At 41.5% G+C, this 27162-nt stretch overlaps 1 protein-coding gene across 2 annotated transcripts in view; it reads right to left on the reverse strand.

Moving 5' to 3' along the window:
- The window catches only part of FNDC1 (fibronectin type III domain containing 1), a 62580-nt gene that overhangs the window by 10661 nt on the left and 24757 nt on the right, over nt 1–27162 (reverse strand). The window contains exons 4-15 of one of the 2 annotated variants that reach the window (XM_085576527.1): nt 26935–27049; nt 25657–25844; nt 24910–25017; nt 22520–22708; nt 19403–21751; nt 17528–17649; nt 15724–15835; nt 14368–14748; nt 8997–9062; nt 7275–7436; nt 5082–5312; nt 4588–4696 (exon numbers count right to left, since the gene is read on the reverse strand). In XM_085576527.1, the coding sequence (XP_085432653.1) occupies nt 4588–4696; nt 5082–5312; nt 7275–7436; nt 8997–9062; nt 14368–14748; nt 15724–15835; nt 17528–17649; nt 19403–21751; nt 22520–22708; nt 24910–25017; nt 25657–25844; nt 26935–27049 (4132 nt within the window). Of the gene's footprint in view, nt 1–4587; nt 4697–5081; nt 5313–7274; nt 7437–8996; nt 9063–14367; nt 14749–15723; nt 15836–17527; nt 17650–19402; nt 21755–22519; nt 22709–24909; nt 25018–25656; nt 25845–26934; nt 27050–27162 lie in introns of both variants that reach the window. The other variant, XM_021540537.3, reaches the window with a different exon arrangement.

Below are 27162 nucleotides of genomic sequence, written 5' to 3' on the forward strand. Positions count from 1 at the left end.
ATTTAAGCTACATGACTTGTTGTTCAGCATACCTGTCAAAATTATTCTTTGACTTAATTCAAGGTGTCTCTATTCTGTTAGAATTAAATAGCTGGCACTCACAGTGCAAAGTGAGAGAATCACTCTGCATGATAATTAGGGAAGCAGCTTTAAAAAAAATTAGTTATTGGCAAATTCCTTTTTCCAGACTTGCCAAAGGCATGCCTGCATGGATCCTCAGCCCTGCACTCTGCTCAGTGGCAGGCTGAGATGGCAGGATGCACCCCCACAGCAAGGGCTAAAGTCTTCTGTCTAAAACTACACCATTCTTCCATAAGAAAAATGTGTAAATCAATGCCTGCAGGTTCACAGGCTAATGCAAAATGTCTCTCTCCATCTGAAATGGCCCACCTCTACATCCCTCATCAATATTTACAACTAATATTATAAGAAGACATTAGTTCCAAGCTTGCAGAGGAGCTTCCTACAGAGCTGATATGAGGTAGTTATGTGCCACAGGTCTACCACTTGCACAGGGCAATGGTTTCATGGGCATCTTAGCTCTTTTGTGTGGCCCTGGTGGCACAAAACAGCCACCTGTGGTTGATGCTGCTTGTTGGACATATCCTGGTGTTGCTATAGGACATGTGAAAGTACAACGCGAGCTACCTGCTATTTGCAAGGTAAAGAAGAAGGTTTATTTTCTGACTCTAACTTTTATACTTTTCTAAAGGTGACAGTGGATTGGAGAGTGAACGGGCTACTTTTCTAAAGACATTGGACAAACTACTAGTATATTAAGTTTTTCTACCTTCATGAAGGAAAGCAAAACAATATGTTGTTTATAGAAATTGTGTGGGAAAGTTTTTTAATAGAATGTAAACTCAGAAGGCTTTAGAAAATCTTAAGAATCAGGGCGACACCCTGGCTTTGTTCTAATGGAGCTATAGAAAGGAAATAGAAATTTTTGGTGCATCTGGCCCCCTGGAACAGAAGATTCAGGCTCTGTTTAGTTATAAGCCCTGAGTAAATGTTTAACAACCTCCTATGAAATACTATGTACAATACTGGATTGGTAGCAGGCATTGTGGGATCAAAATAGCATCAGACTGAACAAAACCCAAGTGAACAGAGAGAAAGATTTCAGAAGACATGGAGATATGGGGGTGAAGAACAGTGTTTTAAATCATGAGACTATCTAGCTCCTCCCATCAGGCACTGGCCACAGCATTCCTGAAAAAGGCAGAAAAAAGTCTAACCATGCTCAGGAAGGGGACTGAAATGTTTATGGCAAGAATTATAATGTTTCTGACTGCATAAGTCGGATCTAGTGGTTGAGCAGATCCTGTCCAGCCCTTTGCATCATCTTCTGTGACAGCTGAGAATTAAAGTTAGGGAAGGAATCTTGTCAAAACTACTGGTTTAAAGATTAAACTAGTAAAGTTTTTAAAGTTTTTAACTGATTTAAAGTAATTTTAGTGTTTACAATCACAAATCACAAGGAAGCAGCTCCTGTACCCACTGAAGCTGACCAGAGTTTCACTAATGGAAAAACTTCCACTTCTCAAAGTGAGGTCAGACCAGGCCTCAGGAGAAAATTTATGACATGGATTAAACATAGCTTTCTGTTTTGTTTGTAAAACCTAAATAACAGGCAGATGTTTTCCAGGATATGTTGACAGCTTGAAATCTTCTCTGGTGCTGACTTCAGCCAGTATGCCAACCTGCTTCTCATACTCTATGCATGCTGCAAAATTGCACCACCCGTAGCCCCTTGTGGGATGCCCAGTAGCCAACAGCATCTGCTCATCGTAAATGACTTAATCAGACATTTCTCACAAAATGCACTAACAATGCAGACACAAAATTTTTAGATTAATTTTTAGATTTTATGGCTTTCATGCCGTATTTTCTTAGGTATGGTATCTTTTCCTAGTGGTTAAGGAGTTATTTTTAAGACAAAAGTTATGCAACCAATTCAGTCTGTGGGTTTGGAGAATGTAAATGAAATGGCTGATAAATAAAATTTCTGTTACAAAGATCCTTTGTTCTCCACCACAGACCCCACCTGAAGCCTTTATTGCCTTCACAGAGCATATAATAGGGGTTAATGGATTATACCATCTTCAGGAAGATGCTTCTGAAACAATATACTTAAACAAATAACACTTGCTTAAACCTCCCTATCATGAGAACCTTAATTCAGCAAGAAAGTCATTAGGCTCATGGATATGCATGAATCCATAACTTGCTGCCTATAAAACTCCATTCAAATACAGATAAATTGTGACCTTCTGAAGCCTGGAGTTAATGTACATCTCAGACATGCTGGCAGCTCAGCTCCCACCAATTCCCCTGCACCGGGCGTAGCATGGACATCAGCTGCAGAACTGTGAGCTTTCACTGCAACCACTCCTTCTGGTGTTCTGAAGCCCTTTAGGTGTTGGGTATGAGATGCAGAAAGTGATCTCTGGCCTTCACCACTGTCCTTTGGGCATCAGGAGAAGGAGAAATGACTGAAGGACTGAAGAGAGGTGAGGAGCTTCAGCTGAAGGTAGAAATACCACAGAAGCAAGAAATAGAGGGCTGCAGCCAGGAGAAGTTGGGGTATAAAGGCAATGCCTCCCTAGCCTGCATGGGAGACAAAGTAAGAGTGGAGGAATGAATACTGGTGAAGGGGAAAAGGGCTGGGCATACAGGGGAGGCTGGGATGTGGAGGCAGAAATAGGTTCTAGCAGCAGGAGGAGAGTTATTTAGCGAAAGGGAGTCCTCAAGTCACAAGGATGTAGATGTACAAAGGCAGAATGGTCTGCATTCCATAGTGCTTCCATCACATTTTGCTATAACAGGTGAAACCCACAGATAGCTGTGCCACATACTACCCTTATATACATTCGTAACAACAATTTTTTGTAAGGAGAGTGCTAGCAGATGCAGAGTATACCACTGAAGCTCTCCACTGTGAAGTAATTTTGCTTTAACACGCCATGAACCAGCCTCAAAGACTCTCACTAAGGTCTACATTAACAATCTTCTAAATAAGTGGCCTTTTTTTAGCTCTTGGATATGTAAGAAAATGCCTCATAAAGCGTGTGATTGACAGTACCACAGACAGAACAGGAGAGGATAAGACAAACCATGTTTTCCTGTAACATCTTATCTCTCTACTTTTAACTCTGTGGGTGCTCTGAATGTGCTTATTCTGCTTCTCCATAATTAACATTCCCCTGCTAATTTTCCAGGTCTTTGACACTGCAGGTGTCCTCTGCTGAACATGGCCACTGTGCATCTGCGTAAAGGAACTGCTGCTGAAGTTGCTCAGGCTCTGACTCTCCCAAGGAGATGTCATATCCTCAGAACTCTTTGGCTGGAGGGAAGTCTCTGTGGAGGAGAGATGGGAGTGCACCCCCTTCTTTAAACATACTATGATTTCTTGGTGCTTGGATATTTCCCAGACAGCAGGAGCAGCTGCAGGGCAAACCTGTGTGAGTCTATGCTGAAGTCTGGAGAAGTGTCAAGATGAGGTCAGAAAAATATGCCTCATCATATGCCCCCCAACTGCCTACACTGCACTGGCTTTTCAAAATTTATTTATCTTATTTTATTATTTTGTCTCTTAAGGTTTTAGATGAAGGCCATGCTCAAACAATTCTGTTTTCTAGGTTGAGGTTCTCAATCAACTACTGTTAATGCTCAGAACCTTCCCTTTGCTTATGAATTGTCTGGAAAGAAAAGATACTTTGGCTGACACACTGCTTGCTTCTTCTGTGTTGTCCTAGCACAAACCCTCCATGCCTGTCCAAGCAGTCAATCCTCAGATCTTCAGCTCAGCATCAAGTCAGGCATGCTAATTCCAGCCCACAATCCCAGTGCATCTCTCCACTGTGTGAGCAACACCTTCCACCAGTGCCTAAGAGACTGCAGACAGCAGCATGTGAAGGGCTGAGCCCAAGGGAGCACCAAAAGAATTTCAGGCTCAGAATTTGAGAGACAAGTATGTGAGACTCTGAGAATCTCTCTAAAGGAGCAGTTTGAATGGGATCCCTCTGTAGCTGTTTACTCTGCCCCTGGTCGCCACAAATTATTCCAGTATCCTGTGAAGCATGCATTCTTTTTCCGCCATTTCAGTCAGATTTTTTGTAAGATTAAGACCTAAAGCTCCTGCTAAACTGACTTCTGAGCAATTGCCTCACTTTACACCACCAAGCCTTCTCTTCCAGCGCTATTTATGTGAACAGAAAGCAATGGCCCACATCAAATCAAGTCACATCATGGGTGTATTTTAGTATACTTCCCCCCTCAACATTCGATTCAGTTATCCAAAAGATTAGAAAATGCATTTTAATGCAATAGTTTTTTTTTAGTGAAATGCGTTTTCATACACACAAATATATATACATGTACACACTGCCATCTGCTCCAGGGTTAATATGGTAAAGATATCAGGTTGTTGTTGTGCAGTTTATAGAACAATTGCTGTCCAACAGAATGAGTAAAATCTAAACCAGATGTAAACATTTATACTAAGACCAAGAAAAACAACTGACAATTCTCAAAATTTGTTTTATTTCCTTAATAGAATTGAGAAGGAGTGGATCAAATCCTTACCTTGTGTTGGGCTTCAGGTTCTCAATTGGCAGGTGAGTAGACCCTGCAGTCCTGGTTGACCACTTATTCTTTAAAAAGTCATCATAGGATGCACTGTAAACCAGATAGCCTGTAAACAGGAAAGAGAAATAATTGTGAGGATTCTAATTAAATTTTAAATACATTATGTTCCTAGGTGTCATGGTAAATTTTAAGGATTAAAAGGAATTGAAACATCTTTGAATATGAAAGTGATTCCACACCTAACTCTCCTGGAAAATCCTGGCCCATAAGAATTTCCTATCATTAGCTAATAATCATGGAGCATTACAGCAGAGGACAGCACCCAGTTGTGAATTCTGATTTAAAAACAGCGAAGGTAAAAAGATGACAGAGGTAACCCATTCACTGTTTTAAGTGATACAGTGACTGTGCAGACACTAGTACAAATGTCATTTAGGAAAACCTTCCCCTTCTCCACTCTCCCATCAGGAGAGAAACCCTCAGGAGAGTACCTGTTACCATGTCTCCTTGAGCAGGTTTGGCCCAGTCCACAATGACAAAGGAGTGGCAGCCTTCAACTGCCACAACTGTGATGTTCTGAGGGGCTTTCAGGGGACGCTGATCTTTCTCTCTGAAGTCATTGGGAATGATTTCATCAAGGCTCTCCACTTGGAAATGCTCCAGGGCCTCTGTCAAGGAGCAGGGGGCTGCTGGATCCTTATTGAGATAGGTCACATAAGGAGCTAGAAAAGACAAGGAAGGGCAGCATTTAGTAAGGAGTTTGAGGTATCTCACAGTAGCACACAGGCTAGCAATTTCCTAAAGAGAGTCAAATTTTGTGGTGCATTTTAAAATTCCTCACCATCCAGTCCAGAGACCATTGCCAACAAAGCGTGGCTTACCGCCACATTGATTGATGAGCAGGGGGAATGAGATGTCAACATTCAGGTTTACCTACCCCACACTCACAACTGTTCCAAGTTATGCAAAGATGGAAGGACTGTCTTTGCTACAAGAAGCAGAAGAGAGAAGTCTGAATGTAGCACCCTCTGCTTGCTACCTCCATCTGCTCTGGAAAGTGGGATGAAAATGTCACCCAAATTATATCTTTCCAACATGGGAACAGATCCCTGCCAGGGCCTTCAATCATCTAGGACTTTACAGGTCTAAGTGGTTGGTTCTTACACAAACATCCTGAAGCTGGAGTAAAACAATAAAAGAAATGTGAAGAATAATTCCAAGGTCAAGTCCAACCAGTTTAAAGGGATTGTTGTGGTCCCCTGGGTACTAAGGGACCAGGAGCCATGAGTCCCTACCTTCCAGGCATGTGGTCCCAACCTGTAACTTCTATTTTTAAAAGCTTTGTACTGACTGGAATTGCACTTCAGTTCAGGAAAAGATTAAACCATCTTTTTATTGTCTTAAAAGTCACCCTAACATTCAAAGTAAGGACTATAAAACTTGCTTTGGAAATGTTTATTCAGTTGCAATAATACAATTCATTGAAATGGTAATATTATTTCCCTAGTGCCTTGAAATGTTCATAAACCAACGTTTCTTAGTTTATCTTATTGGATTTCATGCCCTAAAGGAATTTTTTCCAGATCTTGCAATGAAGTTAATTTTAGCCTCTCCAGCTAAATGGATCAAGAAGCACTGTCAGTGAGAGAGCTGAATAGAAACATCATGAAATTGTTTGGACAAGGAAACTGAAGATGCACTGGAAAAAGTTTTGGCATATAAAAACATATCTTTTACTCCAGCAGCAGAGTTTCACTCTAAGCCACATGACACTTGTGGATATTGGAAGGGAAGCCAAGACATGTCAAAGATGATTCTCCATCCCCTGAACTCTTTTCCGAAATGCCAGGTGAGTCAGCAGCTGACCCGACCTCAGTTCAAGTGCCAGAAATATGACAAGGGCTGCAGGGGGTGTCACCAGCCTGGGGTGGAGGCTGGAATGCAGTGCCTACAATCTCCAAATCCCTCTCTTCTGGCCCCCAGTTGCTTCTCTGACATAGAAGCAGAGCAGCTCTGAAGTCAGTGCTGTACCACTAACCTACACACTTGAATGGCTTGTGTACACAGGAGACACAGCTCATGTAATGGGTGTTCATTCACCTTTGCCTTCTACTGAGAGAATATTAAAATACAAAAATCATATTTATCTCTACTGGATTTATTTTTTTTTGGAAGTTCATATCTAAACTACCATTCATTCCTTTTGACATACATGCTTGTGCATGGTGGATTAAATCACTGGGGTTGAACAGATGAGTAGAAAAGAATCAGGTCCCCCAGAGGAAGACTCACACCTACATGAAGACTTGCCCTGCTGGAACTACTGGTGTGAAGTTAGATGCAGCTAAGCTGAACTAAGTACTGGTGTAGACACTCTTGCTCTCTTACTAACTTCAGCTAGACCAAATACAATTCAGAACACAGAGCACTCACACTGAAAGAGTACAAAGAGGTTTTTAGTGGTTCAATAAAATCATTGTAGGCCCATGCATAGACATGCAAGTATTGAAGGAAGAAAAAAAGTACTGCTTTTTGGGTTTCCAAGGTGGCAATCCTTAAAAGGACCACACACACATCTACTGGATTTGTTTGTGCAATGGTCTCAGCTGAAGGGCTGGCCTAGCTGGAACAAGAATTCTTTGCAGCGCAAGTAGTAAGCCACATAAGACAAAGGGCATCCTTACCAGTGAAGCGTTTCTTCCCAGCAATATCATATTCTGACACAGGGCCAGTGCCACCAACACCAGTCTCTGGATAGACAACTTCCACTTCTGTCGTCGTAGAAGCAGTGGTAGTGGTGACGGTGGTGGTGGTTGGCAGAAAAGTGCTCTCAAAAAACTCGTAGTCTTCAGAGGAAACACAAGATTAAAATGTTAGCATGCTTCATCTAATTTTGGCTTAACTATGAGAAGGGAAACAATTCTGTCACTGGCCACAGTCCCAAAGAAGTGCTGCACACCCTGCCTGGTGGGTCACTGCACACTCCTTACAGAACTCTATGTCGAGATTGGTCAAACTTCAGCCTTGCAATGGTTTCTACCAAACTGATGGACAGGGATAAGAGTCTTTGCCCAGAATACTCATGTCTGCTGATTTAGACCTCACTCACACAGTTAAAAAGGACAAAAAATAACAAATGTATTTGTACAACAATATCCCAAATGTGCATCTGCTACATCTTCTCATAAACCCCAAGAGAAGATGGTACATTAATTGAAACCTTGGCCAATGCCCTCAAATGCCAGAGGAAGTAGAGAGGGAGAGAGTGTTGTGTACTTAAACTGCTAAAGTGTATGTTTTCTGCATGTGATCTGTACCTAAGGGGAGGCCTGGCAAAAGACCTATGTACTGAGGATATTCTGCATCCATGGAGATGTGAGGCAAATGGGATGTATGTCTTGTGCAGTTTCTAATTCATCCCCTCCTCCCCACATTCTAAATGTCAGTTTCAGTATGAAGTGATCAGAATAAAAAGTACAAATGTCTGTAATATCTTCCGCTCAGCTGCTGCACTCTCTTTTTAAATGTTTTTCTGTTGTTGGTTAGACTTAAGATTCAGCACTACAACCGCAAATAAAAAAAACTTTCATTGTTCTAGAGCCATAAATTCTACTAAAAAACTTTTTGTTTAACTGAGGTCTGTACTAATCCACTTCCATATGTGGCAGGAGCAGGAATTTGAGGACTAAAAGGGATGGAACATCAGATGTCACTAATGGCAGAAAGTGAATTTTAGTCCAAGTAATTGCGAATTTGCATGCCCTATGCAAACTTCCTATTAAATGCTGTGACTTGATGCTTCTTCTTCAGCTAAGTTTTGTATGTCCTTGATGACAATATCAAGATGGCATGAATATGACTCTAAAAACAATATTTACCTCTTTTCCTTTCATCTGATTTCAAATCTCTTTGATATGAATTCCATATTAATTAAGCAGATTAGTTACTTTATATGTAGGTGATCTTATTCAGTATGAGCATGCTTAATTGTCTAAATGCAGAATACACATTAAAGAAATAACTCACTAAGGTATTTCCATTGTTCAGGGCTTGAATGTTATTTGGATTTTGTATTTTAGTGGAGGTAATTGACTTTGACTGGGCTGGAGTTAGAAGTTGTACCAGAGAAAGTAATTCTAGGATTGAAGCAGTGTCTGTATGACATAGCTCTGAAAAGTAACCTATTTCCTCATCAGGTTCCTTTTAGATTGCAGGACTGATAGAAAGGGACTTTTATGTCCAGAAACAGATGGTTTTGGACCCTTTCTCTTCACATGTGATGCAGAACCATTTTCCAGCTCATCATCACTTGCTTAAGCTCCCATTTACCAATCTGCCTCCTTGAACCTAGTTCCAAAGAAAGAGAAAAAAGCAACTTGCAATAGATTTCTACAGTTAAAGCATACCATCATCATATATCACATAAGCTTCTGGAGTTGCTGTCACATCTGAATCCAGTCCTGAGAATGTATCTATTGACACAGAAAGAAAAAAATGAGATAAGAATTCACTAAAATAATGCTCAAATAAAGTTTAATACAAAAATATTTAGCCAGTGGAATTGTAAAGGAAAAGATAACTTCCTGGTTTCCAAATAATGCAGGGACAGTCTGCCCTGCACATTGAGAATAAGAGATGAGAAGCTAAGTGCAGTAGTCAGGAGTTTTGCTGTGGAAGAATGGGTTCAGGGCTGATACATAAAATTAAGAGTAATCACCTACCAGAAGCTCTGCCCCAGGCCCCAGCTGCTCTGGAGCAAAGGTAGGCTGCCAGCAACTATATAATGATCACATCTGGATTTGACAATATTTTATAGTCTCAGAAGCAGCAATTGTGAAAACAATATATCCCCCCAAAAAAACCAACCAAGCAATTAAATATTTCTACCCAAATATTTTTGTGGAGGTATAAAAACAAACAGCCCAGAGAGCCATGACATTTATAGACCATTTCAATGGTCTTGCCAGGAATGCAGCCCAAAAGGAATGGATTTGTAGAATGAAGTAATTAAGAGTTGTTTTTTCTGGGGCTTTACTCTGCACTAGCTCTATTCTGATCCTATGGAATGGCTCCCCATTACAGGTTGGGCCACATAGGTGTAATCCTGAAGCACTGCTCTGCATTAGTTTCATCCAGCATGAATTCAGTTCAGGAAATCAGAGTGAGATTGCTCCAGAATGCAAATGAAATCAGAGCAAGGACAGATGATTATGAGGTGCGCATCAAGATCACTCTACTGATCCACCCCAAAACCCTGTGCAGATGCACCAATAGACTTCCCAGCTGACTGTTCTTTGATCTTATCTCATTATCTCTGCAGGACGCGAATCCAGCACCAGATACACCAACCATCTAGTACCTCATCTGTTGAATCCCAAAGGCTTTCCTGTACACTCTGAGGAAAGCATTTCTCCATGTTATTCAGGGAAGCCAAAGAGTACACAAAGCTCAGCACAGTCATAAAAAAACATTCAAACAAAGCAAAAGCACTGTGCTGTAACCCACTGCAGGTACCATCAGAAGTCGATGCTGGGGCTGGGGAGTGGCTAGCATGTGAACAAAGACAAGAGAAAGAGAGCTTTGACCTCCAGACACTTCACATACATCAGACACACTCCTGTAACACTCAATATGGAAGCAATAGTGTTATTTTTACTAAACCAGAACTGCAAACAGTGCAAAGTTTCAACTGCCAATGTTAAATAGCTCACAAATATAATCTGAATGATACATTTTCATTTTGCTGATTTTTTTTTAGAACCAACAATTACTGAATAAATGCTTTTTTTCCTCCTGAAAATTATTTTAAATACACTTCATGGTTTTAATGCCAAAATAAGCTTTAAAACACAGGATATGGGTTTATTCTTGTCAGATTTTCATATATTAGAATCTGACATTTCCTCATGGTAGACTTGTGCAGCCACTCTTCAGGAGATGATTCCTTTGGAAGTCTCTTGGCTTCTCTGAGGGTAGTCAATCCCAAAGTAGATTCTTTGCTGAATTCTGCAGATCTACCCACAACTGGCCAACATCAACCAACATCTATAATGTATGCACTTAGCTTTGCATGCCTACATCCAAGTAATCAAGAGGATCAGATATGCAGAAATTTTAAATCTTTCATGGGCAGATTTCAACACATCCATGCTTACTAGCTAGTAAGTCCTTGGCCTACCTAGAGTCCAGCAAAGCCAAATTTCATTTTCTATTTTTATACTCAATTTCAGTGTCTGTGCTTGTTTAGCATTAGCTGTGTCATGGTGACAATAAGAGTACTTCCCAACAGACCTCTCATTTTATTGTTTTCTGTACATACTCCAGCTGCTAGGTCCTTCATCTTGCTCCATCACCCTTTGCTGAATCTCTTGAGTAAACCCTGCCTATGACCACTTGCTGCAGACATTTGGCATCTGTAAGAACAGTCTTGTTGTCTTACTTGTTTTACAAATTCCATCACTTGATTTTATCACATGTAACATGTGGTTAAATCTCCATCTGTTTTTTCCTTTGTGAGATCATTAATAAAGTTTAGTTGATTTCACTGACAAATCATGCTTGAAAGTTAAAGACTGATTAATTGTATAAAAAACTGACAAGAAATTCTGCTGGATCAAGAAAAAATCCTGCCAGAGATAAAAGAATTTGCCAAAGCTTAAGTAGAACATTTGGAGCTGGATTTTGGCACTTGCAGACCCTGTCTGTTTGTGAGTAAAGCACTTAGCAACAAATATCAAGCTTTGGCAGAAAAAATTTCACTAAACAATGTGGAGTAATTTCTAGATTCGAATTAAAGGGAAAGACAAGATAAAAATATAATTTAAAGTAATTTGGAAATGGTCAAGTGAAAATTGCATTGTTTTGATAATTCTCGTAGTTTACTCCTCTTGAAATATACACTTCCCTTGTTAAACAATAACAGCCATCATCAAATAAATATCACAGAGATCTTTACTTTTCTAGAAAGTTCCTTTGTGGAACAGGCAGACTGTTTTCTTGTGTTTATCTAATCCTGAAGCAGGTCACTAGGATTTAAAAAAACTGAAAAAGACTCTTCAGAGAAGCTTTCAAAATTCCCAGGTGTGGAGTAATATTGCAAAAGCTATAAGGTAAGAAGCCTTAAGAACCAGGTATTAAGCAGAAATCCAGCACCATCCTTTCAGTCTTCCACTGTGAGGCTATTTGCAGACATACTGTCAAAATGCCAGGCAGTTTATGAGTTACTTCAAGGCCATTCTCATTGGACACACAGCCTGAATAAAAACTTAATTTGCATTCATGCCTGTATCACATTCAAAGATTCAGCAAGCCCATCTGGTAGAAGGCAAAAAGCCAAGCAGAATTTTTTAAATGTTCAGAAAATCATATGAAAATTCCCCAGCCCACAACTCTGCTAAACGTAACACTGCAAAGGATTTTGTTGTTCAGATTCTGGAGCCTACCTTCAGTTCAACCCCAGATATATGTCATAAACTTCTACTGTTCTTAAAATGGGTATTCTCTGAAGACGTCTTCAAGGTAGCAAACAGCACAGGCCAAAAAGGAGGAAACATTATAGGATATAATCAACATTATAAGCAAAAGGAGCTGGGGCATGTGAGAGGGATTCTAACTACCAAAAATCATGGCTCCCTTTAGGCAACTCTGAAAGTATGAGGGTGACTATATATAACAATATTTGTAACACTTTTGTAAGTACAATTAAGAACTATGAACTTTCCACAGAGAAAGCAAAACTCTTCATATTAATATTTAATGATGATATTATTTTTACATGCATATATGTGTGTACATATCTGTGCATATCTACACATGCAAGCACACTTCTAAAACTGCACACTGTCAGACATAGCTAATTGTTAATAAATACTAATACTATAACTCATTGTAATTCCACCTGCACAAGGAACTGACATCTCTGACTCATTAACTGTCATGGACCACTGGTAAGGGATTTCTTTTTCTGCTTCTGAGATCTTGTCCCAAGATACCATCCTTAGACTCACTGTGAGTTGCTGGAGCCACACCTTTCTATATCACTGCCCTTTTCAAAGCGATAGTTCAGCTTCCTAGACCATGGTTTTGTGACCTACTTGTAAATCTACTTTGACTTAAGAGATACAGGTGTATGGGAGAAAGGTAAAGGGGCCTCACTACTCATTAAAACTGGCTGCTGCAGCTGTCAGACGTCTGACTGCCAACATGCTGGTAAAGTTATGGCTGTGCTGCTACTGCCCATTAGTAGACTGACTTGAGGATTACCTACAAATGGGAAGGGTAAGGGGCTACCATGGTGCTCCCTGATCTGTTTTGGCAAAATAAGCAGCTAACTCACTTGCAATGCAACATCCAGATGCTGAAAGCATAAAACATGATAGGGAACTGTGGTAGTCTCTTATTTTACAGTTTGTTCTTCTGTAGTATGTTTTCATATTGCTATAAGTTTGCAATGGTTTGTTCTATGTACCCCATTTGGCTTCCCTAATGGTTCACTCCTGAGTTGTTTACCACAGCTTTCCCCACCAAAATATATGTTAATCCAATTGTCAGTCTCCCTGTATACCTCCCTTGTTCCCTTCTCTTACCCCTGTCTGTCAAAGATAGCACACTCCTTTGGTTCTGGAGCGTTCCCTGTCTCTCATCCCTTCCTCTAAGCAGAACTGGATTGTGAGGTTTGCTCCCTCCCCATGTTGGCTTTACTGGGGAGCTCTTACCCTGCACCCTTCCCCTAATGCCTCCTATTGGTCACAGGTTGTGTCCTCCCTGTGTTTAAAAGTAGCCCCTTCATGTTCAGATTTGTCACTTGCACTGCCCCACTTAGGGAATTAATGCTTTGCAGACTCAGACAAGTGTCCTTCCCTTATTCCTGTGCCTCAGTTTCCTTGTGCTCTGTGCCCTGCTGCGCTCCCCACGTCGCAGCGATCCCCGCCATCCGTACAGCCTGGGCAGAGACTCGGGGCGGCTGCTCGGTGTCTGCCCTGCAGCCACCCACGGGACAGTGGCCAGGAACCTCCATCCCGTGGCCAAAGAGAGCCAGACTCAGGGACTCTCAACACCCAAAGACTCTGGTGCATTTATGTGTTTACTTTGGATTTCAGTTTGGCACCACAACCTAAGCTTGTATAACAGCAACAGGGAAAAATGGCATGCACTGACACTGGTTCATATCTTCAGATATTAAAGAAATAAGTGTACAGCTCTCTGCCTTATCTATGCAGAACCTGGGTTGCCTTTCACCAGCTTCCTCTGTGCTGTGCTGCATTCCTGCTAGACAATCTATCTCCAAGGGCTGGCAAGAGAACAAGAATCTCACTTTGCAAATGCTGTTTCCACCATGGCTCAAAAGAGAGACTTTTCAGAATTCTTTGTGATAAGTGAACACAAAATAAACAAAATGTATAGCTCCTCTGGCTCCTACCCTGGCCTGAAATGGAATGAGAAAAATTTATATGTAAGTGCTTTGACCACAAAGCTACTGCCTATACGTATACCCCTGTGAGTGGACATTTGTGATAAAAGTGGATCCAACACAATGTAAGAAATTTGTTGAAAACAACACAATTTCATTAAAAATCTCAGCTTTAGTGAAAGTTGGCATTTTTCCAGTAAAAATCCATTTAACACCCAAACCCTTCTTCATATGCTCTAATCTGAGCTCCTACCTTATTAAATGGACCAAAATCTTCAGAGGCAGATTCTCCACCATTCCACATCTGTGTAACTGTGCTGTACAAACAGCGCATCCATGGAAATTCAAACAGCACAAAAGGAAATTACCTTCCATGTTGCACTCTGGCAGGCCATTGAACCCCAGGAGCAAGTTGCCTTCATCATCATACTGTCCATAGGTGCCTGGAGGACAGGTTGGTGCGGGTTTCTCGGTGGGTGGCTCAGTGGTGGGCGGTTCAGGAGTGGTGGTGGTGGTGGTTGTAGCAACAGTTGTTGTGGTTGTGGTGGTTGTGGTGGTAGTTGTTGTAGGTGTTGTTGTGGTAGTAGTTGAGGGAGTGGTTGTTCTCTTAATCATTTCAAGACCAATCAGAGGCTTTCCTCCAAGGCTTATTATTGGTTTATCTTGTGCACTCGCTACAGGTTTACTAAATCTGCTATGTCCAAACAAAGGCAACCCATCAGGACTCACCATTGGAGCACCCTTTTCATCTAAGAGAGAACATAACCAAAAAATCTCACCATTAATCCACTTCAAGCTTACTGTGTTTTATCACAGTTGACACCACAAAATAACTGAATAGAGTGAATATAGCCTTCTGTAAGTAAACTGACAGAGCAGAGGTTGTTACTTAGGAAAGAGCCATGGCTAAGGAAGCTGGAAAATGGTTAAGAAGAACCTCAGAGAAACCACAGTGGTGTTCACATTTTTCAGCTATTTGATAAACACTCCAGGGAGGTTTCATTTCAGAATCACAATATGCAGACAACAACGACATTTCATCTAAGTCACTCTCAGAAATGTTGATGAAATATATGATGAATCCATATTCTGCTCCTTAATGTCAAACATGTGCAAGGAAAATCTGGGATGAGCTGGCAAGGTGCTGTCACTGCAGATAAAACTTGTGTGCCAAATTCTGGGTCCCATAAATATTCATGGTAGCCAGGTTAACAATAGGCACTGAATTTGCATTCAGGAGATCTGTACAGATGAACTGACATGCAAACAGCATTGTCTTCAGAGAACACAAACAGGGTTTCTTGCTATTTGTGGTCAGTTTTAGAAGAAAAAATGAAATAAATACATCCATCCATATGGCTGGTACAGTGTTAGCAGTGGAGAATAATTTATTTCTATATATACAAAGGCATAAACAATCACCAATCTTTATTCTACTCAGCAGTCATTCTGGCTCAGTTCTGAAGTCCTTTCTAATTCTGATACAACTGAGATGGACTTGAGTGATTCTTGCTGCCTCGTACTCTGGAGTCTCACAGGGTGACTCAAAGCCTCCCCAGGTCCTGCAATGTGCTGACTGTCTGGTGGAGACTTGAGGTACAATCAACTCCAAATGGCTTGCATGGGACCTGGGGATGCCTGAAGCATTCAAACAGCTCAAACATCTGTACCATGTGTAGAAAAACTATAGAGCTTTTTTCTGTAAGAAGGAAGTTGTAACTTACCAACAATTGTACGTCCATCCCCTCCTAATTTCACGCGGAGAGGGTTGCCTTGGGAGTCTTGGAGGTATTTGCCTTCAGCATTTAACACTAGGCCTCGGTCAAGATCTACAATCTAAAAGCAATAGATGGACTCAAGTTTAGCTAACCCAAGAGGAGGTGAAATGAAATTTCACGGCAACAGAAATCCTGGGGAAATTCAGACACTAAGTGTGATGTTCAGGAGTAGCTACAACACACTTGAAGTTTTGAAACTAAGTGTATAGTAATCACTGAAATATCGTTGCTGAAGAAAGCAGATTCCCAGGAACTGGGGTCCAGAGCTGCTGTAGTTCTTGAGTGCAAATGAGCAACTCCCTTGTTTTTCTTGGGCTGTGTAACTCCTAAGGTGAATTTCTGCAATACTGATTTCAGTATGACACTGAGCCATTTTTAAGATGGGATTTAGAATTATGCCTAACTAAAAAAAATTAAATATTAGACTACTTACTTTATATTGGAACAGCAGTGAAAACAAAGTAGCTAAGATTTTAATTGGGGTAGGAGACTGAAGAAAAGCCTCTGCCTCATAAAGCAAATATGTCCGAGAGCTTGGGCTGAATTCCAGAGTTAACTGTAGATAAAATTCAGCCCTTTTTGCTATTTCAACCCAAAATAGCTGAACTGTATGCTGTTTTAACCTGAGATAACAGACACTGAGCCACAGAACACAAAAATGCAAAAGGTGTTAAGTACTGTACGGGGACAGAAACAGCAATTGGCAAGACAGACTTACATCTGGTGCTGAGGAAAGGACTGCAGAAGGAAGGACAGCAGATGATGAAGTCAGTCTCTGAAGCCCTCCAGGCCCCATATTTGGCATAGATCCTCTTGCTTTGCAAGGTGTTCATCCTGCTAGCAGCAATGCCTCCCCACCAAGAGTCAGAGAAATGACCCATGGCATTCTAAGGACCTTCCTAACCAACTTTCTGGAGCCCATTTGAAGGACTTTGGGCATGCTTCACAAAATGCCTCCCTTGAATGTGACACACCTGATGCACTTTTTAATGTTCCTCTGATGAAAATGGTAAGATTGAAGTGGCCATAAAATAAATGTCTTTATGTGTCATACCATGTGCAACCAGGGAGGCTGATCACAGACTCCTACTGCTCAGTGCTTGAGAAAACATGCAGGAAGCACCAGTTCCTTCCCTTGCTTTCCTTAGTTAAAAACTCATTGTAAAGGATGCTAAAAGACAAGGTGTAGGCATGTATGCAGCTTCTGGGGCTTTCCTATCAATGGCATCTGAGCTCTTCTGCATATACCTCTGCAAGCATGGGAAACAAAAATCTACATAAGTGCATTTAAAGCATCGTGACAGTTCTGGAGGCACTTTTTATTTCAGAAATCTTGCTCAGGAGCTTCTACCTGGAGTGAGAGTATGGGAGAAGCATTGCTGAACACATCTTTCACAGCAGCTATTCCAGGCAGTCTCCACTCACACTGCACGGCAGACAAGAGCTTGCTCTGTCACTGGGGAGCATAAATCTCACTGATTTTGAAAAAAAAAAAGTTTATCTTCATTTTATAGGAATAATGTTATAGTTTGAAATTCAACCAATGGGGCTTTAAATTTAAAATGTTAAAATAATTTTTAACAGAATTTGTCATTAGATTTCAGTGGAACAGTGGAAACAAAACCACTAAGTATAGCTTCACTTTAAAGCTGCATTGACTGAGAACACTGCTTGACTGTCTTTTCTTAATGAAAATACAGGTACAATAAAAGGCTAAAACATCTTGAATTTAGAGAGAAGGTCAGCATACCCACTTTGCTCCTTGAGGACCATTGATTACTTTCTGTCCACTTGGTTTTCCGTTATTACCAGGGATTACTTTTCCATTTCCATTTCCATTTTTTGTTGTAAGATTTGGTCTGCCATTATAACCTGAAACAGGGAAGAAAACACACTATTCTGAAAAAAGCTGTGCAACCTATAAACCATATATTAAATTGCAAGTAAATTCATTTTCTGGCTGATCTGAATATAAACAAGAACAGAAAGAGGCCTCACCACACTCCACAAACCACGCACTTCACTTCTTGGAGCAACTGTGTGATATTGTCAGATTTTTGCAGCTGACACAATAATCTGAAATTGATGTTTTTGAAGAGGTTAAACACTCATTGTTCATCTCTGTCATGTTTATTTGGTCTCTCTATTCCCCTTTTTTTTTTTTTTTTTTTTTTTAGGAAAGCAGGGCAACATTTCTTCATGGCACAACAGTCATTAAATGTTTGTGATCTTTGTAAGTGATCTTTCAGAAGTGGGATGAAGGAAAAGCCATTATTAAACACAACCACTTGTTCAATCCTGTCCATATACAAAGCTGTAGTGGCAAAGTGAAAGGAGAGGGCATAGGAATTATCTCTACACCTATATTTTTAACCTGGAAAATGAAGGAATCTCCTTCTCTAGCTGGAAAACCACTGCTAAACAGAATTACACTCATGTCAGTACTGAGCTGTAGGCCCCCCAGCTCTGAAAGGGCAGCAACTTTCACGTCTTAGAGACTTGCCACCAGAAAAATATAATGGGAAAAAAATATAGACTTGGAAAAAAAATTAACTAAACACTTGTTGGTTATAACTTCACAATTGCATTTCTAGTAGTGACCTTAAATAACCTCCATACAGAAATCTGTATGGAGGTTATTTACTTTTTCATGCCATATATCTCATCCCCCATGGTATTATTCAAGGTCTGCTCCCATCTTAAAGCTCTTTAAGCTGGTGAATCTCTGCACAACACTGAGTCTGACTAAAGTATATCAAATGCAATACTCCAGCTGCACAGTCTTCATTGTACAACAGGGAGGCCACTTCAAACCAAACATTACTACCTACAGATAACACAGAAGGTATTTACTACAACACACAGGTCACTAAATACTATTTTGGATGCCTATGCACTGGAGGGAGAAAAGGTATTTCTACCTAGCAAAGTCACCATAGGTGACATGAGGCATAAATAACTTGATGTGTAGTGGACCCTCTATTCTATTACCCAGGTCCACAGATACTCTGCAGAAAGCAAGTCTCTAACCCTTGGGGTAAATCACAGCCATAAAGGTGTTAGATGGCCTGGCTGTGATGGGCACAGTCCTCAACAGGTATGGGCAACCCTGAGCTGTCACTTAGAAAAAAGAGAAAAGTGGCTTAAAAATTCATCAGAGAAAAAAAACATGGAATGCCAGGGCACCATGAGGAAACACCTCACTGTCTAGGCATGGGCAAGATGGTACTATGGAATCTACACAGGTCTTTTAGCAATCCATGATGAGGAGCTATGTACCTGAGAGGCTGGCATATTCTGAGTACAAATGGGCTTTCAATGAGCATTTGGTGTAGTCATTGCTCAATAAGCAACTTTTCCAATTTAGCACCTAACTCTGTCATCCTCTTTGTGGATCACAGGATCCTGTGCAGATCAGACCACAGGAGAAAGGGTCTGGGTCACAACATTACACCAAATAGGCAATGTCCTTGAGAACCAGGCTTCCCAGCAACCACCAAAATAAAAAGCATCATATTATACTAAATAACTGAACTTGTATCATGCTGGAGGACTCTTCATCTAACTGCTGATCTTAGGAAAAATACAATTAGTGACATTAGTACAACAAAGGCACAAAGGATACCTGGTCTATAAGGAGGTCTAACAAATTGGCGCTGAGAGGGGCTCCCTAGTCTGGAGTTCAGTAGTCGCTGACGAGGAGATGAAGTGGAAGAAACTGCTGGAGAAATGGTGTGTGTGGTGGTAGATGCAGAAGAACGTGGCCAGACAAAGCTTGGTTTAGATGGGGTATGTTTGTTAGAGGACTGAGTAATCTGTGATGCTATGGCAGAGCTTCTTGGTGATTCAGAAGAAGACATTTTTAATATTGAAGGTCTTTCCATTGCTTCTTCTTCAGAACTTACTTTGTGAGGTAGAAGAGTGTCCATAGATTTTCTTTTATTGCTAGCAGTGTCTTCATATACGTTTTTGTTACCTCTAGAAACAGAAGGGGACCGTTTTGCTGCCAAAGATGTGGGTCTCTCTTCCATTTCTTTCTGATCATATTCACTGTAATAATCATCCTCTTCATTAGAAACTGACTGATGAGATTTAGATGAAGAGGGGGAAGGAACTTTTTGAGGATGTTCAGTGTTAGACATTTTTGAGGGCAACAGGCCCTTTTTTTTCTCTGTTTGGGACACTGTTCTTGTGGCAGCTCCAGAGCGAGTAGGTGATGAAGGACGAGTTTGTCTTGAAGTGGGTGACAACCTTTGAGTATACTGGTTGTCTTTTGCTATATCACTGGCAGAACTGGAGTTTGGCTGAGTGTGTTTTGGTTTGTAGGAAGGTACCTGAGAACCTGTCTGCTGTTGCTTTGATTGAGATGAACTTGAGCTTCCCTGAGAGAAAGAAGGAGATAATCCCCTAGAAGAGGACACCTCTTTAAGAAACACAGAGTGCCTGCTTGCTCTGTCACTGCCCTCTCTTTCATCCTCATTATCATCTTCCTGCAACTCTTCATTACTTTGGGATGAGACGGCGCGGTGAGATGGGAGGCGCCGGCCCCTTGAATGCAGTATGGAAGGACTGGTTTGTGCCCTCTGTGGAGGCTCTGAGTGGGAGGCCTTCTCTGCTGGAAGATGAGAAGAGAGTGTCTTTCTAGGCAAAGACTCACTTGGTTTTGACCGATCAAGCGTTTCTTTTACCTCTCGATTGCCCTGCTCTTCAGGTTTGGATTTGGAAAGAGAAGACTGCATAAGAGAATGCTTTTCTGGAGCAGCTTTTTGACTTTGTTCTTCTGAGTCAGAGTGGGGTGATTTTTCACCATGTGTCTTTCTGGAGCGCGAATCAGAACCGATCTGAGGATTTCTTCTCTTTGAGTAGATTGCTGAAGAGGACTGCCTGGAAGAAGGCAAACTAGGAAATAAGGGGTTTTCATCTTGTGAGTCCTCCTTATAATTCTTATCAACATCCTTTCCCTTGGATTTGGCACTGGTTGAGGAGCGAGAGTGAGGTGAAGTGTAACCAGGAGCAGCAGACCTTGATGAGACAGCCGCCACAGCTGATTTCGAGTCCTTCCATGTGTGGGAACTGGAGCCTGAGGATAACCTTGTTTGCTGTGACCTAGAGCTTGGCTGTCCTCCTCTGTCCTCTGCTTCTTCACTGTCATACTCGTTATGGCTATTATGAGTGTGGGAATCTGCTGATTTGGAAGCAGGTTGGTGTGAATGACCTAGAGAGCTAGACCTACTGCGATGGCCTAAGACACCCTCATGAGAGAGAGCAGACTGCCGATTTGACGGCAAGGCCTGGTGACCAGGCTCTGAAGCTTTGGAAGACTTGGGGTCAGGCTTCCCTTCCACATTGCTCACAAGACCGTTTCTTTTGGCAGGCAGAGGATGGGAAAAGGTCTTAGAAGGCACATTGTTGTTGCTTTGCCTCAATTGCTTTGTTTCATTATCTGTGTATCTGGGAATGGATGAGGCAGAAGGGTGTTGTGCTGATGACGGTAACAGTGCTGGTGGCTCACGTTTCTCTGTGCTCATTTGGCTTGACACCTCAGATGTGTGGGTTCGAACAGACATCCTCCCTGAGGCAAGGACCGGGTGGATTGGCCGACTAGGAGACAACAGTTTAACATTCCTCCTCTGGTCTTGGGCTTTTGGTGGTGATGTTGTAGCTTCCTGGGAGGAATCATCTGTCACCTCAGTGGATTGGAGATCAGGTTCCAGCTCCCCTGTCTTTCTAGAAGGTAACTGAGATTTACTTAGGACCCCTCGAGTCAAGATTTTGTTCTTATATTCAGAAAGAAGACTCTTTTTATCACTAACGCTAGGTGAATGAACAGACAGCTGCTTAGAAGAAGTTGACAGCTGGGCTTTTGAAGAAACAGAAGAACTTTGAGAAGAAGATGAGCCAGCATTCCCAGTCTTTTTAGCCTCTGAATTATCTTGAATATTTGTCTTTTGCTGAGCTACTGAATCCTCATGAGCTGCTAGGGGCAAAAAGAAAAGTGTTTATTTGTAACAATAGAAGATTCACAAAAACTGACCAAAAGCAGAAAATACACAGGTAGCAAGAACAAAATTTACAAGAATATAAGACAATAACTATTTATGTATTAACCAGGCTGTAGAGTCCAGCCAAGATAAATTTTGGGTTGTAGGAAGGCATCTAGATGGAATTACTGTAGCATTTTTACTTTGGTAAAACTTAGACCAATTAAAATCAAATATCTTAAATCAGGGACTGCAACACTCCTTCAGGGGAACCAAATCTTCAGCAGAATCTAGTCACGTTGATGCATGGTGCTGCATTATCCCATGTAAAGCTGTGGCCCACCTTTTTAGCTAACCTAACAGTAACTTTTTGGCAAGAGCCAAACACAAGGAGTAGTATCTGAGTAAGACACTAAGTGACTTTCAAGAGTGGGAGCTGTCAGGTACAGAGCAGCCAAAAACCCAGAGCATTGCATTCTTGACCTTTGGATAACAAGAACACATAGTGTTGTCATAGATTATGACATGCATTTATTTAGGAGGCTAAAATGTCCATAAAAATTACCTTTTGCATGCTGCAGAGTGACAAAGACCTATTTGGACAATATAATGTTGAAAAGAGCAAGCTAAAACAATATCCAGGAAGTCAAATCCCACAGGTTAGACAGAGTGCAGCGGAGTTGAGTCAGAAAGAATTAACACATGTGAGACTAAGGCAAGAGTGGGTGAATTACAGCATTGGTTCATGGCTTGGTGCTCACCTGCTGGGATGGCAACACTGAAGGCTTTTGACTGAGGACCAGGTCCCCTCCTGTTTGCTGCACGAATTTTGAAAATATAGCGCTCCCCAGCCTGCAGACCATCTATTATGGCTGATGTTGTAGCTCCAGAGTAGGTGATGGACTTGGCTCCAAATGGCTTGAGAGCCGGGGCGTATGAAAGAATGTATTCTGAAATGATTTGGCAGACGGTTGGAAGGAGGAAACTGAAAACAGTCCTGTTTCCAGCGGACAGACTGTACGGGTAGGATGAATTAGAACGTGCATTACTAAAATTAATACACTGGCAATGCACGCCGAGTCAACAGCTGGAGTATAAAGACATGAGAGAGAGATACACGTATATATGTAGGTTAAGTTGAATATTTGTTCTTATTCAGAAGAGATGCTTCTACCAGAAAATATCAACCCTGCAGATTTGCCAAATGGTAGCAACATCACGTCTGTCCAACAAAATCTAAATATGACACACTGTACTTAGCCAGAGCTCGGGTCAAACACCAAGCAGAGAGAGCAAAGCAAGGTCTGGCTGCCACTTTGAAACTCACCCTGCTCTCACCTTCGAGTTTTGAATTACTGTGATACCTGTGCTCTGTCTTAGCTTTCTGTATTGAGAGAAATTTCACCCCTATAGGAATTTTGGGCATGAAAAGGAATCTTCCCATTATACTCCCAGGAACTGCAGGTGAGATCTCAGATATGTGCAAGCTCTGTTTTATTTTCAAATCCTTTTTAAGAGGCACAGGTATCAGACAAAACCAGGGTTTTGATAATAAATTTCATGGGCTGCCAGCTTTCTCTCTCTATACAAAAACACACAATAATACCTGAGAACCCATAGTGCCACAATGAGAAGACTCTAGAACATAATGGCATCTCTTTTTTTCTGAAAGTGAGCCTATATTCATTGTGTTAAGAAATAATCCATGCACAGTTCATCAAAATAAGGAAAAAAATTTCATTGATATGTTATATGCAAATACATTTAATGCTCCACTGAAAAACAAATCAAGGTATCAGAATGCATTAATTTTTTTTTAATTTTTTCTTTCAATATTTTTTCTTTTCCTTCTTTTTACACAGGAGTTGCTTTCATGGCAGAGACACTTGTGCAGCTTCTGATAACTCTCAAATGGCTACTGGAGAACATTTTTTCCCATTATTTTAATATGTGGTATAAATACACAAAAGGACAGGGTTGAAAAACAAAAGGATCTAAAGACAAAAATTCCTGATTACCACATGCTATCAAAATAACCATGAAATGTTAATTCAGTGATTTTAGTTAGCCAGTAAAAATATCTTGTCATTTATTTAGTTTAAAAATAAGACCTCTCCTATAACACTTCATACTCAAGCAATGATATATTAGATGTGTATAAGCATTCATCCCTTGAATATTAGTTTTTTTTAAAATGATTGCCTTGGATGAATCATCTAAGAACAATGCAGACAAAACTGCACAAAGGGCTACAGATTGGTTAAAATTAGGAGCAGACTTGAAATATCAGATAATGTCCCTGCATGACCCTTCTTACAGAAATAATGATTCTTGGACATAACTGCAACTCCATTGAAGTAATTGGCAAGACTTCTACTGACTTCAAAAAAAGAAGGAATTCCACCACTGTCCTGAAGAACACATAAAGTAGGTCTTGCAGACACGGTGTGCCTCCATCCAGGCCAATGATTTTTCAAATCTTAAGATACTGTAGCACTGATAAGGGACCTCCAAAAACTTGTGTAATTTGAGAACACAATCTTGGTAACCGCTGAAGAACAGGAGGCTAAAAAAATCAGCCTCATTTTCAGAGGGAAACAGGAAAAAATCCCAGAAAGAGCTTTTTCTTTCATTCTATGCAAAAACTTAGCCAACTGGCAAACTATCTTTATGACTATGTCCAATAACACTATAGTACACAAGATTTATGCATGAGATCTTCTGAAATCAGATTTGTGTTTGCTTCTTAAACTGAGGATTTCCTTCCATGACAAACTAGAAATAAAACACAACGTAAACTCACTCACTTTCTTGGCAATTACACAACTTTTTTATTTTACAACTGATTCTTTAAAATCTTTCTGGAAACTTCCTTCTTGAGCCTCATTTTAATCTGCCTATTAATGGAAGAAGAGGTAAAATGTGCATGCATGATACCCCAGGAACCTCTGTGACATCCCAGGCAGACAGTGACAGTGGCTTCTCAGTGGCATTGTGGAGACACTGGGCTGGAAATATTAAAGTCTTGCTTGGGTTTAATCAAGTGAAAGGATCCTGGCACAGTCAAGGTTCCAACTTACTGCAGGACAGCAGTCTACCTTTGAGAACAACAGCTCCTTGAGGGAGTTAGAAACCAACAGTGAAGACTCACCTTTGACTTTTCCTTCACTCTCTGGAAGAGCATCCCAGGATGCTGCTACAGAGGTTGGTTTCCCCTTTAATGGCCAAACGTCCAAATTTTCAGGTGCGCTGGCAGGAGCTGGGAAACAGCCATACAGAAGAGGCAAGTAAGAATCAACAGAGCATACACCTTTTACTCCATAGCAGAGATTCCTATACAGCTACTTCAAAGATAAATGTGAAGAGTACACTTGGCTCAGGTCCATGCTTGTCTCTGTCACATCTCTCTCTCAGACTGCCGTAACGAAATTTTATTCCATAATTTTAAGAACAGAAAGTCTGCACAAGACTGCTATTGTGGCTTAGCCAGAATGACATGGCAATTTGTTATGGATCACTTCCCTGTACCAAAGGGACCTGACAGCTTCTCCATGGTGTAGGGAGGATTTAAATTTGCTGTCCACAAAGAGGAATGGAATCCAGGTTGCTCTTCTCAAAGGAAGAGGTACATCTAGCTGCAGGGGTCCAAGGTACTGAACCATCCCACAAAAATACCTAAGACAATTTCCCTTGTTCTCCTTGCTCCACAAGAGCAGCTGGGTGTGCTCCACTACCACAGGGCAGGAGCAGGCAGCAGCACTGAGGCCTTTTCCATACTCTCAAGCCTCTGCTGCCCCAAGCAATCATGTGGCTTGTTCTGGCTTTCCCCCAAGTCAGCCTTATTCCACAGCTCAAACTCTATGACTTGTGTTACCCCAAGGACACTTTGAATGCATACCTGCCTCTGGTGTCCGCTGGTAAACAGACACGCTCCATTTGCCTTCCTTTTCTCCCTCCAAGATTTGGATGGCAAACTCGTACATAGTGTCTGGCAATAGGTTCTCCACCAGTGCCCGCCGGTTGGACACCTGCTTGTAATCCCACCTTGCCGATTCCCCCTTTTCCCGATAGCGAACATTATACTGCCTGGCACCAGAAACACAGGGAAATAAAAGTTAGCATGTGGAAGTCTAGCATTCGCAGAACCAGAGTGGGACAGGGATGCTTTGCCCTCAAGTAGCTTGCTGGGGCTTAGGGAGGAACCTACCAAAGTGCAAACAACAAAGTACCAACAACAAAATCCAGTGTATTTTTAACTTCCTCTAATGGAGTGTGATTACTTTTACCCCAAAGGATGGACTCACCAAGATGGCTCTTTCAAGACTCTTACTCAAAACACCCTTTTCCCTGGGGGAAAGCTGCAGGATTTCCTCAACTGGGCCAGGCATCCTGGGGGGTTCCACACCAGTATCTCACTACCCCATGGCCATGGGCATGGCTGGATTGCTGGCAGACCCTTGCTCCCAGAGCAGAACCAGTGGCTCAGTTCCCACCTGTGTGCCTACATAACTGCTTCCACAGAGAAATAGAGAACATCTAAAATTACTAGTTTTACTGCTGTGACTCTCAGGGCATTTCAGCACCAGTTTCCACAGCTCTTCAGTGTTCCCAGGCTGAGCAACACAATCCAGTGCTTTCAGATCTTGGCAGTTTCCAGCCCATTTCCTTGTTTGTTTTGGTCTCCTACTGCTGCAGCATGCTGCCACATGCCAAGCTCTCAATCACAGGAGCCCCAGCCTGCTCAGCCTCAGCTGCATGAGGTTTCTGGAGGGTCAGAGGATGCAGGGTGCAATGATGGGTGTCTTTCCCACTGCAGTGATGTGTCTTTCCCACTCCACCCACAGCATGGTCATCTTGAAGCTGTAGTCTGTTTTGACAACTCAACTCAACACCTCACCTCTGTGGGCTGTGCCTTGTCCCCCACTCCTTCTTTGCCCATGCATCTTTGGGGATTTGCTGACTGTGGTGATATACAAACACTGGAACAGCCAAATACCAGAGCTGGTGCTGGCAATGTTTCAGAAGAGATGTAAACCGCTGTAGTACAACACTCACACAGATCTCTAAATGCTAACAAGCAGGGTGCTAGGAGGCAAGCTGAATTATTCTCATAACCAACAGCAATTAAATGAATGCAAAAGTATTCAGTAGAGCATTGGCAGCATTGGCTAAGTACCTATTTGCTGCAGCCTTCCGTTTTTCATACAGTGGGTCTGTCCAAGTAACAAGCACAGACTGAGAGGACATAACTCGAACAGTTATGTCTTGTGCCATCTCCACCTCTTCCTCCTCTGAAATGGCAAAACAGAACAGTATATCCTTAACAACACTGCAGTTCTCATAAAAAACAGCAAATGTCTTCAACTGACACTATAATATTCACACAGCACAGTTCATTTAGAAA

Source organism: Lonchura striata, chromosome 3 (assembly GCF_050655825.1).
Source record: "Lonchura striata isolate lonStrDom1 chromosome 3, ASM5065582v1, whole genome shotgun sequence".
Taxonomy (NCBI): Eukaryota; Metazoa; Chordata; class Aves; order Passeriformes; family Estrildidae; genus Lonchura; species Lonchura striata.